Genomic DNA, 19,971 nt, shown 5'->3' with positions numbered 1-19,971 from the left:
TTATGGCAAAAGAAATATATATATATATATATATATATATATATATATATATATATATATATATATATAAGTACAGTGTTAAAAGTAGGGAAAAAGAATTGTACAATGAAATTTTTGGAAAGGAGAGGAACTGAGAAATGCAACTGGCCAGTTTGTGATGATATACTGTATACTGATGATCATTTTCGGCAGTTTGTAATTGTTGGACCTGCATTATTAGCGGGAACTGTACCTTTTACGATGCAAAAGGTAGACAAAGCCATTCATGATTATAAAAAGGATATTTTTCAGTGAAATTTGTCAGCATTAATAGCTACAGGCAACTTAGTGGAACTCTTAACTACGGAATATGTATAGTGCAGTGCGCCCTTAAGTGCGAGGCGTGGGGGGGGACGGGGAAGCTATGTTTATGCCCCCCCCCCCAATTATATTTCTGGCTGCGCCCCTGAGATACATAGTATTTATGCCCCAAGGAATATTGCTTCATGTACAGTACTTATGGTTGTTGGTTATGTTGATATTCAACGTTATATATATATATATATATATATATATATATATATATATATATATATATATATATATTGCCAGACGCCTCAATCCCGTTTGGAGTGGCCACAAACAAATCGCCTCCAAGTCGCCCTGTCCCCCGCCAGGTCACTGCCCTGCTCCCAATTCACCCCCCCCTCTCTCATATACCTCTCCACCCCATCCCTCCATCTCATCCTCGGCTTCCACCTGCCTCTTCCCCCCTCCACCTCACTCACATACACTCTCTTCGTCAGTCTTTCACCCTCCATCCTCTCCACATGGCCAAACCACCTCAGTGTGTTCCTCATAACGCTTCCTATCATATCCACATCCACACCACAACGCTCCTTTATATCCTCATTCGTCAGCCTGTCTCTCCATGTGACTCCACAGGCTCCTCTTAAATAACTCATTTCCACTGCTCTCACTCTTGACTTGTGTCCTTCCAACAACGTCCAAGCTTCACTTCCATACGTTAGAGTTGGTATCACAATACTGTCATGTAGTAATTTTTCACTTCCATGCTCACTTCCCTGTTTCTTATCACTGCTTTCAAAGAACCAGCAACCTTTCTTCCCTGCTGTACCCTTTCAAGCACATCACCTTCCAAACCTCCATCCTTACTCATCACACTACCCAAGTACTTAAACGTACTCACATTTTCCAATTCCTCACCATCCAACCTCGCTGTACATTCACTGACTTCACCTTTCTCAAAGACCATCACTTTACTCTTCCCTACATTCGCCTTTAGATTCCGTTTCTTACACACTCTCCCAAACTCATCCACCAAGTCTTGCAGCTCCCCTTCGTCTTCACTCAACAACACAGTATTATCTGCAAACAACAGTACAGGGAGTTTCCAAACACTATCCTCTCTCACCAGGGCCACTCCAACATCCACTACCCTATACCTCTTTTATTACCCCATCCATGTACAGATTGAACAACCATGGAGACATGACACATCCCTGTTTCAACCCAACTTTCAAAGAGAAAAATTCACTTAGTTCACCATCCACACGCACTGCAGCCTTCGCACCATCGTACATACTCTTCAAAGCATTCAACAACTTCCCATCTACTCCATATATTCTTAACACTTTCCACAATCCTTGTCTATCCACCCTGTTATATGCTTTCTCCAAATCCATGAAAGCCGCATACAACTTCTTTCCCTTCTCTAGAAACTTTTCCACTAAAGATCTAAGAATGAATATCTGATCTACACAACCTCTTCCCTTTCTAAAGCCTCCTTGTTTTTCTCCAACTAATTTCTCTGTTCTTTCTCTAAGTTTGTCAATAAGTATCCTACCATACACTTTTCCTATTATACTAAGAAGACAAATGCCCCTATGATTACCACACACTTCTTTTTGCCCTTTTCCTTTGTAAAAGGGAATAATTATACCTGACTTCCAATCCTCCGGGACTCTACCTTCCTCCCAGGCCAATCTGCACATCTTCCACATCCATTCTACTACTATCTCTCCCCCATGCTTCAGCATTTCACTACACACTCCATCAATTCCTGGGGCTTTCCACGATTTAACTTTCTTCATTGCTTCCACAACTTCTATCCTACTGATTTCTTCCTGTCTTCTCACCTCCCTCCTTCTCCCAGCCATTCCCCAGCCACTTATACTCGCATTACTTCCATCCTCTATATTCAACAATTCCTTAAAGTGTTCTCTCCATCTGCTCACTTTTTCTCCCTTCTCCACTAGTAATCTACCATTTTTATCTTTCACTTCCCTGCTAACTTCACTTCCACCCTGTCTTACTCTTTTCACCTCTTTCCAGAACATTTTCTTACAGTCCCTCCACTTTACACTCAAATTCCTTCCAAATTCCTCATCCACTCTCTTCTTACTCTCTCTTACTAATCTTTTCACCTCTCTCTTTCTTTCTACATATAACTCTCTCTTCCGCCTCTCAACTTCTTCCACGCCCCTATTCCTCATCCATTCATTGTATGCTTTCTTCTTTTGTGCCACAGCCTGTCTCACCTCTTCAGTCCACCACACTGTTCCTTGCACCCTCCTCCGTCTTCTCTTCCTTCCTCACACCACATCACATGCTGCACATATTTCTTCTGTAAATATCCTACATACACTTTCCACGTCTCCCATCTGCTCCAATTCATATATATATAGATATATATATATATATATATATATATATATATGTATGTATATATATATATATATATATATATATATGTGTGTGTGTGTGTGTGTGTGTGTGTGTGTATTGAGTTTTGCGCCATGTCCCCATTTTTCGATAAGGGCTAAGGCGTTGCCCCTGTGTAAAGGACTTTCATTTTGGAGCGTATAGCACTTTATAACCAGATGCCCTTCCTGATGTCTACCAATGACCCTTGCGTGGACTCGAACCTCTGACCTTTCGATCAGAGCCCTCAAACGCACTGAGCCACGGCTGCACAGTGTGTGTGTGTGTGTGTGTGTGTGTGTGGTGTGTGTGGTGTGTGTGTGTGTGTGTGTGTGTGTGTGAATTATAATGAAGTGGGAAGAGGGGAAAACAGGTGTCAGACTCACGGATAATGAGATAAACAGTGGGCCTCCTGAATATTCACACACAGCCCTAGCGCCAAACAGGCTCTGATGCCTTGTTTAACCACCAGACCACACCAACACACTGCCGTGAGAGGAAGGGCTTATAATAAGTTTGTCTCTATTCATGCTTCATTATTACTATCTCCTGGTATTTTTATTCTTTCTGGAAGTGACTTTGAACTGAAAAAATTACTTTACTTGTACGTCCTTCATTGATTCCTTGAAGACGAGCTATACTTAAAAAAAAAAATGTGAAAGTGGCAACAATAACTCATTAAAGACGCTTCCGAACAAATAGGATTAAAGAAAGGGAGGGGAGGGCGGGTATATGAGTAGTTATTGAGGCGTGGTAGGTCTAAAATATTATAATTTTCCTTAGGAAGGGTTTTCTGCAGTGATGATGTCAATGGATTTATCAGCAACGACTTTTTAATACCTCCAGTCCTGTGGCGTACTTAACCTATTTATTTTTCCTGCCTACTCAACTTAGGGAAGACTTCAAGCAGTAATGAAGGTAATGAATGCTGCATCGAGCTCTTAGAACGGAATAAATCTCTTCTAAGGTGAAAGTATTGGCTGGAAATATATGAAAAGTGTGTCACCAGATTGATGGGTTGATGAAGTTTCTTTTAACCTCTTCAGTAAAGGAGACCCCTCTTAACTGGAAAAAAAATCTTCTGGCCACCAGCAGCATGAATAAAAGAAATTCATCGTTTTCTTCATGGTTAGGTATGACATAATAGGCTATGGTAATTTGAGGACGGGGTTTTCATTAAAGCCCCCTCCCCTTTTTTTTATCTACTTTTTTTTTCCCACTCATTTATCGACACTGTTCATTAGGCATGTTTTCTTGTTCACCAGGACAGGCGTGGGTGTGCCGCTCGGTGCCGACCCGGGCATGAGCCGCTTCTACCTGATCCTGTCCACTACCATCCCACACATTATGAAGATATTTACCATCAATATATATACATTTCCCTATAGTCTCTGATTTTATTTCACAATGTCCAATACATACCATCAAATCTTTGAAACGTTTCTACTTTTGCGCCCTGTTTCTGTCCCACACCTTATGAATGCAGTTGTGAAGGATTGTTCTGTTAACTTGTACTATTTATTTTGTTCAGCAGAATGGGCTTGGAGAGCATGGACGGGGGTGTGGTGCGGGGTGGTGGCGTGGGCATGAGGCGGCTATACGTTATCCTGTTCACCTTACTCTCTGCCCTCTGGTGAGTAACTGAGCAAGCCGGCACATAAACACAGTAGTTCCCTGGTTCCTCTACGTAGCATGCTTCAGCTAAGGGGTTCAACGAGCCTGGTTCTCTGTAAAGCTAGAAGTGAATATAGGTACTGTACTGTATAGCCTAGAGTGATGCAATTATTAGTTACCAAATTCTCATTCACTTGTAAGGCTCACGAATATCCCTTTCTTGCCTACCAGTCTATTCCAACATACGGCAAAACTATTCTCTCGTATGTATGTAATGTGTGGAATCCGGCATTGTCCAGAACTTTAGGGATTCATGAAATGCGTGGTTGAAATCGTGGTTACAGCCATCCATGGATTTAGCAGTTTTAATGTGTGGTAATTATGTGACAGTTCAGAGACTCATTACATCTTTACCACCTCTGTTGTGAATGAAAAATAACAAACATTTAGGAATTGATAATTTAAATGGATTCCCTTTCATCGCGGGGTTGGCAAAGCTACCTTAGATAAGTCCAAGCTAGGCTGAACCGTGTATGGTTGGGTGGATTAATGGTGTATTGGTCTAGTTTACTAGATTTTGGTTGGGTTAGGTTAGCTGAGGTGAAGAATTCCATCTGTATTACAGTCAAATGTTTCACATTATCATTCATTTGTGACTGAAATGTCGAAGAAAATTTGTCTTCGACTTGTCAGATACAGATAACCTACACTTGAAAATCTCGACATTTGTGGGTGGCTGAACATACACATCAGTGCCTAGAACTTCAAGGTATAGAATGAAATCGATAATTTCCCACTGATCGTACATAACGCGAGGTTTGCTTTGGACAGTGTGTGAAACGGGACACGGTTCATTCCAGTTTATGCGAACGCGTCACAACGAGCATCTCTCCTAGTTCATTACTGGTCCCAACCTAGCCTAACGTAAGCTAGTGTAATCTAGCCTAACCCACCCTTTTAACATTCTCTAATTTTATTTACAGTTTTATTACAATCTCTGTTTATCATATAGAATTCAATTGCAATGCATAAAAGATCAACCTAAAATAGGCACATACCATGCCGTACCAAAAAATATTAGCCATTACATGAAATGCTTAGGCATTTCAAACAGTGCCAGTTTTCACTTTTTGCCGGTCACATCGATATTAGAGAGGCAAATACTGCCTAATATAAAAGAGCAGTATTGTAAAGTAATATGTAAAAGAAAGAAGTGTTACAAAGCATCCTCAACCCAGAATAGTAAGGTCCCTAGAGTAATGCTTCAGAAGGTTATAATTTTGAGAGTCTAGCATAACAAACTTCTTTCATTTCCCATCCACAGCACGTACGTATACTACACAGCATTACATTTCCTTTCCAGTTACTTCCTTTTTGTATAGACAATCCAGCAGCTCATGTGTGAGAACCATGTAGCGCATTGTAAGATTTACTATTCTACCCTTGCCTCTATATATACATCTTCCTTGCAAGCACGTGAATTATTATGATTACTGATTTTAATGTGTTTACGAAATTCACCAGGGCATATACACTTGGCTATCAGTAAATGATGTGAGATACTGACATTTAGGCTGATATTATTAACGGATAAAGAAGCTCCCTAACACAATTTCCTTAGCGATTTATTTTCCATACTACGCATTGCTACTCCGTAGGTGTATTTTGCCTGTCTTTTTATCACTAACTTGGAAGGTAAGAATAACACATAACAGAGTAATAACGAGCTATATCCAGTAATAAAGAGGTAAGGGAAAGGTGCTAGGGAGCTGCCATAACCGACAAGAATACGACCCCTGGTGGTATCATGGCAAAGCACAAGGATCTGATGTGGTCGTATTGGTCTAAGTTCAGGAGGTTCTCTATCGCCTCTTCCTTACCGATTTATTATTTTGTACTTTGATGGACATTAATTTACTTGTACCTATGCCGGAATGGGACGCCTTCACGTGGTGTAGTTCATGCATCTTAGCCCTTTTTATTGTCCCTTTTCCAGCTTTTTCACGTAGATGAGATGGAGAAAAAGACAATTTTATGGCTCTGCATACTTTCAATACTATTTCGTCATGACAAGTATCATATTCTAGTGTTAATTCATTGACACAGCTTAGTGATGAGGACGAAAAGATGGCAATATTTGGCCACGTTAAAATATAAAAAGAGGAATAGCACCGATATACACGGGCATCACTAATGTCTGATTATGCCCTCCCTCAGCTCTCTCTCAGACCTCTGAGAGGAGTATGGTGAACTGCAGAGCTGGGCAGTTTAGCCTGCAGTCCACAGGGTTAACTATGTCGATTAATCCTTGTACTACTTGAAATCCCCTCTGCAGAATGTAGTATCCGGATTTAACCTGACCACAAAACCCCATTTCTTCCGAGGCAGCAAAGGGTTAATATTCTCTTGTAGGCCTCTCACCCCTTGAATCAGGTGATGAATTGATTAATTGTGTTACCTTCAGATGAGTGTTATAAACTAATGGGGAGATGTCTTGAAGTTCAAGGGTAAGTGAAAGCTAAGTCTACCTCCGTCAGCTCGAAAAACTCTCACCTACATTGAATAATATTATCTGGATGTTGCAAGACTGAAATAAAGAATACATCAATAGACTGAAGAGGCTGATAGATGTCAACGTAGCTGTAATAAATAACACAAAAAGAAATATGCATGTCAGGTATGTTGATATAAAACGGTAAGGGAGAGATGCTATGGAGCCTTCTTAGTTTTGTATTCTGGTGACATCATCTTCGTTATATTTCTGCTACCCAGAATTTATTGTTAGGCTCCTTTTTCGAACCGGAGGGGTTAAGGTCGACATAACCTTGATTAACCCCTTCATCACGGGCGTGCTGTGCTAAACTGATTAATAGTTATCTGGTGGCACAAAAAAGAAAGCGAAAGACGTCTTGAAATGAATGAGTCTGACCAACGAGAATGTGACTCTTAGACACTTTCGTTTGCATTAAAATTAAGTCTTCGAAGGGTTAAGCAAACCCTTAGCTTATTACCGTCAGTTTTAAATCACCTGTGAGAACAGGAAATGGTTAAACTGCATTCCATAGAACATGACAGAATCAGCAACGAGATAGAAAGTTCCAAGTTCCTTCATTTTTTGTCGTTTTTTTTTTTTTTTTTTAAGGAATAATAATTGAAAATAAAGACCATGATGATGACAAGGATGCTAATGATAATGAATGATGATACACTCAATCAAGGTGGACGCTGTGGCGATGCATTGTCTCACTCTACCCTCTGACACCCACCCCGAGGGGGGTCGTCTGTTTAAGCCTCCAGACAGTAACTCTTCCCATCCTACGTGACTCACAGCAAAAATGCTCGACTTGCTCCAGCCATGAGTTTTGTGGCATTCCCCTTGGTGTACTTCACTCCGGGTTGCGTCTTCGGACTACTGTACGAACAGGATCGACCTTAGGGAGACAAGCCACGTTCCCATACTATATAGCTGGAGCTTGTGTTCAAGTACTATGCAGGTAATCGGTTTCGACTTAGTCCTATGGAGATATTGTTCATAACGCACTCTCCCATACCAGCAATACTCAAGAGCTCATTGGCAAAGGAATTAGGAATTACTATGGCGCTCGCAAGTACTATTAAGTGTCCATGTTTCACAGCCATAACACTTGTCATGGAGCACCAGTGCCTTCAAGAAGTGTTTCTTCATCACAGTACAAATAACGACAATTCCAAATAATAGAACAGGGTCTATAGCACAATAAGCCAGATCTGTGTGACAGGAAACCACACCATCTCTCCCAGTATTATTATGAATCACATTGCCAAGATAGGTGAACCAGTCAAAGATGTCTTTTTCCTCATCCCATGTCTGAATATACTGTACTGCTGCATCCAACAAGCCACGAAATACTGCGCCTTACTTTCGTCCGAGAATATTTGTCCCAGTGGCTTTGCTGTCTCATGAATTTCCTTAGGGGTACTCAGGAGTGCCTCCGGCAACCTTCCGTAGGATATGTGCGTCTTCAACAAAAATAAAGTTAAAAAAAAGAAAAAGAAAAAAAAAAGAGTCAATAAATACACTGCAGTAAGTTTGAACCACAATGGCCAAGGACACATCCCTGTCTTACCTTAGTGGAAAGATATCAGATGTTCCACCTCCACTCTTTACAGTACTCTTGATGTGTAATTAATGGTCATTTATGAGTGGATAATCCCTATGGGATCCAACAGAGTTTGAGGAGTTCCATTAGTGCTCACCAATTTCCTGAATCAAACGTTGAGACTGACACGAGCTGCTAATAATCTCTCCTGAAACACATTTCATCATTGCATGAGAACTCATTCTATGTTCTGGCCATTGTGAGTGTGAATCCTGATTGCTTTGGATTACGATACATCAACAACTAGCCACAGATGTGCCTCATGAGCACGTAAATAAAACATTGCCTTGAACACAACACTTAAGTACAACTGCTTACATTGTTCTTTCTCTTTCCTGACAGAGATGGCCAAATTCCATGTCCAGCCAGAAGAAATTATACCAGTCTGCCAAATAGTTTCCATGACCACATGTAATCGTCGGATCGTGGCTTTGCCCTATAGCTTTAATCAGAGCTACAAACCCCAACTGACCTGCTACCTTCCTGATTTCGTATACAGCAGGCCCAGCATCACCAGTAGGTGGAAAATCAGCTGGCAATTGCACACCAGCCAATCGAAGCTTACCACTGTGGCTCTGCCAGCCGACCGAGCTCTATATTCAATACTCATCCGCCTCTTACATGCAACTGTCCATCTGCTGTTCAAACAAAGTTAAGCCCAGAGTAGAGCTTGAAGCGGAGTTTCGTCAGATGTGAAAATTCAGGTTGAACGGCATGTGCATGAAAGCAATCCCCTACATCCTCAGCAGTTTCCTTGACTCAACTAACCTTGTCCCAGCTCAACGAAATTCTTGTCTGGCTAGGCAAGAGTGAACTTTTTCAGTTTCTGGCTGAGCTGGTAGCATAACTCTCAACAACAGCAGTCAGTGTCTCTGATTAGATGTACCCTCTCCCTGGTCTCAACCATTTTCCAATAAAATTATTTGTTGGTGCCAGAGTATCAAGGTCAAAAGTATCTGATCTTTCATCAGGATATCATGAGCACTAAGCGCCTCACTCTGATTCAACACTGCCACTGCATACTCATGAGCACACTTCTTATCCCTGGATTTCCCTAATTCAGAAGTTTTAGTTGGGATATTTGAATGTTCTCACCTCGTATTTGGAGCTTCATAGTAGTACTTAGAACGATGTGATGAATCTCATAAGCAAACCATCCAGCCGAGGTCCAAGTTCAGTAGTGATGAACTATTTACTGAAATAGGTTCTGACAGATAACTTGAGGGAATCTTGAAATTTATAAGGAACGAACGACTGATAATTCTGGTTCCACACTCATGGAACTGCAATGAAGTCACCCAAGATAAACAATGTATTCTGCAAGTGGCATTGTTGCAGAACTGTACTGAGTTTGGTGTAGGTTATTTCTTTCACCTTGAAATCATTCGCTTAAGTAGGAGCATAAGCTGTTGAGTAGAGTAGCCAGGCTTCCACAAATGAGGGAGCCAACGTGGCACCAACCGCTACTCTGGGAGGGAGCAGTGATGCATAGTTTGCACACTCTGAATAATCTGAAATTTCAAACGAGAGGAACAAATGTCTGATGGAGTTATTTGGGCCCTGTTTGTCCCCCCTCAGACGGTTACACCACTGTTCTTCTGTACTACAGATGAAAGCCAAACTATGCTACCTCATCAGCATTACCGGTCTATACTTTTCAGCCAGAATAGCCCCGTCAATAAAAGAAGCAAAGTAAGTATGAAGTGATCCAGTGAAACCCCTAAGATGAGCACCATTGCCACACCCAGGCCAGTAGTATGTGTAACCATCACTACTCATATCACCATGCCTGTGATGACGTGACAGCAAAAGCAGCTGATCGTCCTCCGAGAGGATAAGAATGTTCCAAACTTCCACCCAAAATGCCCTCTGAAAGGTAAATTTCTGGCTCGTGTATCCACCGTATTGTCCTCTAAAAATAAAATGGAAGCTAGAACACCACTCTTCTACATCCTGCTGCTGGAGTCCCATAGGCTTTATTCATCAGCCTTCATAATCGGGGCCTCCTACTGAACTGAGATGAGAGCCCTTTTCCGCTAACACGCGAGGACGGGTCCGTGGCAAGATCTTTGTCAGGGCCAGTAGAGACCAGCTGACCATGATCCTTCTTCTTTTAATTTTCGTGCTGCTAGTTGCCGAATCCTCCCAGGGGCTATTTTAGGAATATGACAGTCTCTGAGTCACTCCAACCAGCCTGGTGCCATTAGCTGGGGATCTGTGCAACCTGTAATGTACAGCTATCGCGTGAACCCCATCTTTAGAGCCTACAGATATACTGTACATAATTATGCAATATTATTATTTACATGACACTAGAAATATGACTAAAAAGTCAAGTAATGACTTCAAACAGTTGCAACTAATTTTTCCACTTAGTGACCTCTAGCTCCAGATAGCAGGCTTCCTGCAGCCTGTCTTGATTTAAGTTTGGCTCCGGAACCATGAGTGGCAGAACATTCGTCGTTTGCTGTCTGCCTTTCTCCTTCCACTAGTCCCTCCAATTTAATGACTTGTTTAAAAAAAAAAATATTTCATTACAGTTTACTCCTACCCTTCGACTGACAAGCAGTTAGGTATAATTTATAAGAGTCATGTGCGCTCTCAGATTGAATATTGCTCACCCTTGTAGAATGGATGTGGAGAGCTGCTGGAATTATTAATAACATTGCTATTATAAATAAACTACCCCCTCTACAAGCAAGATGGAATGTTGCCTCCCTTGCATTATTTTACAGATATTTTTATGGCAAATGCTCGTCCATTGTGCCACCTCTCCATGCCTTCCCTCGTGCTACATGGGCATCTGGTAGAGCTCATGACTGGAATGTCACTCAACCATATTGCAGAACATCTACCTATCAGAATTCTTTTATTCCTCGACCTGCATCTCTCTGGAACTTGCTTCCCCAGAGTTGCTTCTCCCCAGACTTCAACCTACAGCAGTTCAAGTTCAACTGTTGCAGATATTTTATGAATGGAGGAGACCAGTAGTCTGGTGTATGGATAATTGTTTAACCCGCCCCATCCCGACATTTTCTGGGCAGTGGTACGCCCCAGTCCCAACATTTTTGGACTTTTTTTTTTTTTGGCTCAAACATCCGCTTTTGGTGAGAAACATCGAAAATTCATAGAGAAATCGCTCACCTGAGGTTTAAAATACTCGATCTAGGTACGAGTACCTCCTTACCTGACTGGGTTTTCTAACAGGCTGGCACCAAAGAAAACGAGTTCTATGGGAGGGTAACTATTTTATCCACTCATAAACAGTATTTATTTATTTACTTGGTACGAATTTATATGTAGTACAAGAGTATATTGGTTTTCAAACAGTAATATAGGCATTATAAGCATTGTTTCACTCACTAACTCATCACCATTCATGACCTTCTTTTTCCACATTACCTGATCATCGTTTCTGACTGTTTCTTCCTCTAATGCTATGTAAACTTTGTCCTCCACATTGTCATCGATTGGGGACTCACTCTGGCCCTGAATGTCTTTATTGGCCAGGTCACTGGTAACAGGTGAATTGCCGAGACAATGGTGTGCAGGGGGGGGGAGAGGTTATGCGGTGTAAGGCATTGTCCCTGCTTGGCATCTTGTAGAGGAATAGAGGAAGGTGTCCCGTGTATACGTGCCAAAAATCACTCGCGAAATCACTCCCAAAAATTGAAAATTGTGCAAATTAGGGACCTTCCAATGTTGCTGCGTTAATTCACGTCGCCGGGACATGAGTGCACATCATGTGAGGATGTGAATTCATGTCTCCGGGACGCAGCGGGTTAATTGATTTTTTTTCCTTCCTCTCTTCTGTTATATATATATATATATATATATATATATATATAAACAATGTCCAGCATATACAGCAAATCCTGTTCCAGTAGTTTATACAGGGACGGGATACAAACCTTTCCCCAACCTCTCAAGTCAGGGGAAAATTCATTATTAGTCTATGGACAGGGTCATGGATTCCCTGGCACCAGGCCTGGCTACTTAGGTGGACTGCCAAACATAGCAAACAAGCTTCATCTACCCTAACTGGTGGCCGTTGGCTAAAGAAGATACTCTGTCCATTGCAAGGCCTCATTTTTGGTCCTGCTGAATTTCTGTTCACCCTCCTTACTAAGTAAGACCAGTGAAGTTGTCGGTTTACTAGCCGCTGATCCTACGATTGAACAGGTAGTACTGGATTGCATGGTGTCAATCGCAGATTAGTGAACGGCCTAACCAGATATTGTTACTAATGATGTCAAATATGAGTTAATTGATCCTTATCCTTCGTTGTTAAACAGGCCATGTTGATGATGATTGCAGTGGTGGTGGTGGTGGTTAGATAATAACTGGTTTACCTCAGCCCCATTCATAGTTGGAAAAAAACAGTTTTAATAATAACTGACGACAATGATGATGATGATGATGATGATGTCAAATAACATCTACTGTAGGTGATAATGATATGAAAAAAGAGGGCTCACTTTCTCGTTCGCAATCTTAGATCAATAATACATCCATCCATTTACATCTATTGAGTAGATAGCCACTCCTTCTACCAAGAGCCAATTAGGATTATTTCTCCCTTTCCTAACCAGGCTACTGAATGCCAGGATGGTAACAGCCTTCTCTGCCTCCCTTCCCAACAGCGAGATTTCCTCAGCGAATTTCCGAGCACGTGAGAAGCAGATCATTGACGAGATCATTGGGCCTCAGAACTACGATAAGCGGATCAGGCCGGCAGGTGCTAATGACACAGGTGGGTCCAGAGTTCCGGCCTGTATACTGTATGTGAGTGTTGAAGTCTTCGCTCCTGTATATATGCATTAAGTGATCGTATGTGCGTATTAAAATTTTCAGTCCTCTATAAGTGTGTATGTTAACGTCTCCTATCCTGTGTATGTGTTTGTCTTTGATCCTGTTTGTGTGTGTGTGATAAAGTCTTTGATCCTGTATATGTGTGTTAAAGTCTTTGATCCTGTATATGTGTGTTAAAGTCTTTGATCATGTTTATGCGTGTGTTTCTCCCCATGTCTTGCTGTATGTGTGTACCTCTCTTTTAATCTTAATCAATATTTCTTAGTACGTAACCTCTATTCTGTGCCCTCAAAAGCTTATTTTCTTTTCATTATTATTAATACCTCGCTTCCAGTCTTTAGTCCCTCGCTCCCAGGTTCATTGGTAACGTAACGTGCTCCCAACTTTACTTGTTTGTCTCATTCTGATGTGTACCTCGCTTTCAGCCTTTGTGCCTAATTCGCTCTTTCAGTTTTATCCCATAAAAGCTACATGGTTCTTTCTCTTATTCATGTTAATGCCAAGCGTTCAGGTTCAAGTGCAATTTCTTCTTTATATCTCAGCACACTTTATGTTCCCCCAATTTTTTACACGTATTTACATGCCGCTGTCGTCATTTTGGGGTTATTCTTGCTACCTTCACATGACTGAAATACTTGTCTCAGGAGAGCGTTTTGCATACTGAAGGGTTAGATACAGCCTGCATTGTGCCGTATCCCTACTAGTATTCTTCCTTTTTGATGAAAAGTTTAGGGTCTGGCAGCAGGAGCACAATCAAAGTCATGTCCTGAGACTTATGGTTAAAAATTCCCGTTACGTAACTTGCTCTCTTAATTCTGTGTCTCCCTAAAGGTTATATTCTTGTCCTAACTTGCTGATGCCTCTCTTGCAGTCTTAAAAGTTCACTTGCACTAATTCTGATATAAAGCTTATCTCAGCTTACTCTCCTAGCTATAATTCTTTTCAGGTTGAGTGGTGCCTACAGCAGCTTTCATTATTAAATATTCCATCACACTCATTCTAGTAACTTGCTCTCAGATTTACTCAAAATGTCCCTCTGGACGTCGGAGGTACAGTTGCGGAGATAATAATGTCCAGTTCATTACAATAAACGACTTGACTGGGAGCAACGATTTTCGAAAACTAGTAATGCGATCTTCAGAGCCAAACTAACATTTCAGAGAATTATGCTACCATACTCGGTTCCACGGAGTCTGAGGCACTGATTTTGCCAGCCGAGGACAGGTGGATTTGGTAACACTGCGCGATGCACTCAGGCGGTGATTGGTGGATTTCCGTTGTGTTTGAACGTGCACCAAATTGACTTTGTATTCCAACCAAGGCACCTCATTGATTTGTAAGATACCGGAATATACTGATGCAAATTAAAGCAATGATATCTTTAATGATATATATGTGCCTAATTTCAAGAGATAAACTTGAACGACACTGATAACAAAACTAAGTAAAGTCGCGACTAGATACATACGGACAAGAGTCAGCAACTGATTTATTTGATTACATTCTTTTCATTATGTTTGATTTCGTTCACACTGCACGCGGTTTTATTACAGCAGCAGAGTTCAACTATTATATTCTCATGGGGTTTGCTTTTATATTCTTTCCTTTCTTCCATCATTAACAAAAATTCGGTTCATTCTGCAGTGATGTAATCCATTACTTTCCCGGCTCTCTGTCGAGGGGACAGAGATACATGCTTGGGGAGAGGGTGCATGGTGACCAGGAATAAGGTGTCTGTCTTTATGTATGTCAGTCTTATGATACGAAAATGTTAGGGAAAATCAAACACCAAACTTATTCATGTAAGAAATAACTTTACTGATCTGACTGGGAATACAAACAAATGCAGATTTTTAAAGCTACTGTTACCTATGAAGGTATTGAAAATGTGTATGTACATTATATATATTGAAAAGAGCATGTATTGCCCCCAGTGTGTGTGTGTGTGTGTGTGTGTGTGTGTGTGTGTGTGTGTGTGTGCGCGCGCGCGCGCGCTCACACAAATCATAATTATTAGAAGCTAAGCGTATCTAGATTAAGGTTGTATATTAGCAGATGAGGTAATGAAGGGCATGGTGTAGACTGTAGACTGGGACACTGTGGAGTAGTGGTGGAAAAAAACATTCGTGCCTTCTCAGGGCATCGGAACCACTTCGCTATGAAAGTCTGAATTCCCGTCCTAACTGTGTTCGTATGCATCCAGTCGCGACTTTACTTAGTTTTGTTATCAGTGTCGTTCAAGTTTATCTCTAGTAATTTAGAAGGGACATATATATCATTAAAGATATCATTGCTTTAATTTGCATCCTTATATTCCGGTATTTTACAAATCAATGAGGGCCTTGGTTGGAACACAAAGTCAATTTGGAGCACGTTCAAACACAACGGAAATCCACCAATCACCGCCCGAGTGCATCGCGCAGTGTTACCAAATCCACCTGTCCTCGGCTGGCAAAACCAGTGCGTCAGACTCCGTGAAACCGAGTATAGCAGACAATTTTCCAAGTCAGATGCGGAGCAACATTACCTACAACTGTACCTCCCTCTAATTCTTACTTGTACTGCACCGTTCGTTCTTTTATTGATCCTCATTGTTTCGAAAAATTTACTTTGAATTTCATGTCCTACGAATGCGTATGTTGTTTTCGTTCTTAAATATATTTCGTTTATAATCTTCAGTATTACATCGCAGTCATTCTTAAAGTTGCTTTAAATTATACACCCATTTAAACATTATATTCCCCTTGTTGTCACTCCTGCCATAATCTCACTTTATCCGTTTCAACTCGAGGTCACAGTTTTGATTCTTAATGCGACCAGACGATAATGCTCAGTTAAAAAGAGTACCTTGGCAGCGAAAATGTTAATGAGGAGTTTAACCCCTCCTATTCCAGCGGTCTCGTCTACTAAATAGCATCATTTTCATGTAGCAAGAATAATTATAATGTAAATGACGTCCTCTGAAAAGCGCGCAAACACACACACACACACACACACACACACATATTCAGTATATATATATATATATATATATATATATATATATATATATATATATATATATATATATATATATATATATATTCCTTACTTTACTAGCATGTCACCTTCAGATTTGAAATGGTCCTTCACTCTGTCGTATAAATAACTTGCTCTTATTTTTGTGTTTTCTCAGACTTATATGTATCTCGCTTACACTTTTATTAATCCCTGGCTTCCATCATTATACGTATCTCGCGCACAGTCTTATTAATACTACTCTCTTGGTATTGTTCTTTTGCTTTCACGTATTTAACGAGCAACAGGTTCTACTCAACCTTTACCTCTGTCCCTGACTGGAGGAAAGTCTGAGCCAAAATATCACAATGAGCGAAGTTCCTACCAGCCAGTGTTTAGGCAGCAGTTTGAAGCTTTGCGTGACCATACAAGTAAACTTATTTAGTCAAAGAATGCTTCGCTCTACCACCTAAACACTGACGGCAGGCCTTCGTTCGGTGAGAAACCCTGGCTACAACTTCTCTAGCCAATGGTAATGGTAAAGGGTGAGCAGACACGAAGGCTTTCAAGTGCACCTCTTTCTGGCTGGACTAATATTTTTACTTTCAGTCTCGCTCTGACTCAATATTAATATCTCGTTTTCAGTCTTAAATGTTCTCTCATTCATTATTACTGTAACTTTAAACTTAATGTCTTTTCTTGCAAACTTATATATGCTTTGCTTTGGCTCTTTTAATCTCTGGCTATAGTTCTTACGTATGCTTAGTACACGCCCTTACTAACCCCTTGCTTTCAGCTTTAAAATTGTTACCTTATTCTTATTCTGGTATTTAACTTACTCTCAGTATTTTGTGACTTCCTCAAGTGTAAGTGCACTTCATCCTCTTTCTTCCATACATCTCACCTTCTCTTAACTTTTCCCTTATTTGTACCCATCATTCACTGCCATCTGAGTTTCATTCTTAGTATTTCCCCGTTCTTTGACTATATAAATTTTGCTCTGACTTTTGTGCCCTTGTTTATAGTCCTTTATGTACTCAGATCTACATTGTAGCAATACCTCCCTCTCAGTCTTAAATGTTCCTTCTCTCTCTCTCTCTCTCTCTCTCTCTCTCTCTCTCTCTCTCTTTCTGTTTGTCTGTGTCTGTCTGTGTCTGTCTGTCTGTCTGTCTGTCTCTCTCACTGTCTCTCTGTCTGTCTGTCTGTCTGTCTGTCTGTCTCTCTCTCTCTCTCTCTCTCTCTCTCTCTCTCTCTCTCTCTCTCTCTCTCTCTCTCTCTCTCGTATTTATGGCACCTGTTCTCAGTTTTGTCTCTGACATTTACGTATCTCTCGCTTTCACTCATAGTAATATTTTGGTTTCATTCTTCAGTGTTCCTTTACTTTTAAATGAATCTCAGTCTCACCTTTGCTTATATAGACTGGTGGAATATCTGGAAAATGTGACTGTATAAAAATCCTCAGGCATTTTAGAGTCAAAGTTGGCAAATAGGTTTTCCTAGGGTGTTTTTTTGTGCTGAATCTATTTTTGCTGTTTGCCAAGCTGTAGCTCGTGCGGTTTTGCTCCTAGCGGACAAAATCCAAGATGACCACCATTTTTCTAGAAAATGCATATTTTGAAGAATTGCTTCAAATATAAACTATATTAATGGATATAATGCATTGCACAAGCTCCTAATGTACATATTGATAATAAAATATGTAAAATGTGTGTCTTTGTGTGTAAATAAAGCATCATAAACAGTGAAAATCCAAGATGGCCGCAGTTTTATTTGATTGTTGATATCTTTGCTTCCGGGAACGATGTATATGATATTTTTTTGTTATTCTTGTCCCTTTCTCAACATTACTCTCTGAAAAGGAGGAATCAACACTGATACCAAAATATCAGGCTCAAGAAGGATTTATTGAGATGATTCATGTGGCTTTGAGACTGAGAGGTGATATACTGGCACATCCCATGTACAAGGGATTTGTTGTCAATGAAGATGAAATGATATCCTGCGTCCCAAATAGCCTTTTTATGTTCCTTCGGTTGATGTTTGGTGGACAGAGTCTTTTGGAAGCAGACCCAGACGACGTAGCAGACGATACAAAACAGGATGACAGTCAAGCAAAAGTTCTTAGTATTGCACAAGACTTGGTTTACAACGTCACTGGAGGTAAGCACTGGACTCCTAAACATCTTGGGCTTGCCAGCACTTTGCACCAGGCTACACGGTCTAAAGAACTTGTTGAACTATTTCACAAAGCTGGACACATCAAAAGTTACCCGAAACTACTGCAGGTTGACACATCCGTGGCTGAGAGTACACTGAAAACAATGGATGCAGAAACAGGAGCAGTGATTCCACCAAACTTTGTACCAAACAGATTCGTGCACTTCACGTGTGACAACATTGAGATCAACGACAACAGTTTTGATGGTAAAAACAGCTTCCATGCCACACAGATCGCTGGATGGCAAAGAGGTCCCGAAGCAGACATAGAACTGAAGGACCTTCGACCTTCTTCAAACACGAGTCTGAAAGTTCCTGAAGTCATGCATCAACTTTCACCTACTGCAGTGGTGACAGGAAGACTAGAACCTAGAGCAACTGAGGGCATGAACAAAGAATGGTACAATGAATCAAATGATGACAATCCATCAGCAGCTCAAGCCATTGCCAAAGACATGGACTTTTTCCTGAAACGACAAGATGTGGACATCAAGACAGGCTGGACACATTTTAACCAAAGCAACTGTAGCGCCAATCCTGAAATAACGAGTGTTGGTTACATGCCAATTGTCCAGGCCCCAGCCCATGAACTTGACACTCTCCATACGGTGGTTCAGAGATGCAAACACATTGCAACACAACTTGGACAACACCATGTCGTACTTACAGTTGATGAAGCCCTTTATTGTAAGCTGATGGAGCTCAAGTGGGCAAAGGACGAATACCAGGACTTCCTGATCGTCAGAATGGGCGGGTTGCACATATCGCTAAACTTTCTGAAGGTCATTGGGAAACATGTTCAATCATCTGGTCTACTGGAGGCTTGGGTTGAAAGCAAAATCCTTGGTCCTGGTACAGCAGAACAAGTCCTCACGGGCAAAGGCAAGTCATACTCCAAAGCAATGCGAGCACATAAGCTAACCATCCAGGCCATGTGGAGAATCCTGATGCCAAAACTCCTGACCTTCATCCAAAACGAAGCACAAGAGCTGAGGGCTGAAATAGAGGCAAAAGCAAACAGCGAAGACATTGAAGAACTGTTATTGCATCACTGGTGCCAACGCTGATGTCCCTACCCCCAGTCCCAGACTCATGTGTGGAACTGATCACCTGCAACTGCGCCAACCGATGTATGAGTGCACGTTGCAAATGTAAAAAGTCCCACTTGCTTTGTACAGCAGCATGCAAATGTAGAACATCCGATGACGATTGTAGCAATGTTGAAGCCCAACAATGACATTGTGTAAAACACACTGCCACTATGCCTGTTCATCAGTTTGCAATCTGCAACTTGTTGTAATATAAATGTGTTGTCAGCCATCCTGGATTTATGTTTATGTTTATTACTTAATTAAGAGAAAAGTAATATTAATAAAATGATTAATGTACAATGACTTTCTAGTGGGTTTTAATAAGGTTTTACGGTCGTCATAATGATATACGGACGAGGCACCACTTGTAAAAATAATGCTTTTGAGTTTAAGGCGGC

The 19,971-nt window shown here is 41.0% G+C and overlaps 1 protein-coding gene across 1 annotated transcript in view; it reads left to right on the top strand.

Moving 5' to 3' along the window:
- The first annotated feature begins 4,238 nt into the window (after window positions 1-4,238).
- LOC145396411 (glutamate-gated chloride channel-like) overlaps window positions 4,239-19,971 on the top strand; it is a 73,271-nt gene continuing 57,538 nt past the window's right edge. Inside the window, exons 1-2 of the mRNA XM_080269806.1 lie at window positions 4,239-4,336; window positions 13,100-13,209. Of these exons, the coding sequence (XP_080125932.1) occupies window positions 4,239-4,336; window positions 13,100-13,209 (208 nt within the window). The remainder of the gene's footprint in view (window positions 4,337-13,099; window positions 13,210-19,971) is intronic.

This window comes from Coenobita brevimanus, chromosome 4 (genome assembly GCF_032717465.1).
Source record: "Coenobita brevimanus isolate Jiangsu-jjx chromosome 4, ASM3271746v2, whole genome shotgun sequence".
In the NCBI taxonomy this organism is placed as follows: domain Eukaryota; kingdom Metazoa; phylum Arthropoda; class Malacostraca; order Decapoda; family Coenobitidae; genus Coenobita; species Coenobita brevimanus.
This window is presented reverse-complemented; position numbering and strand designations above follow the sequence as displayed.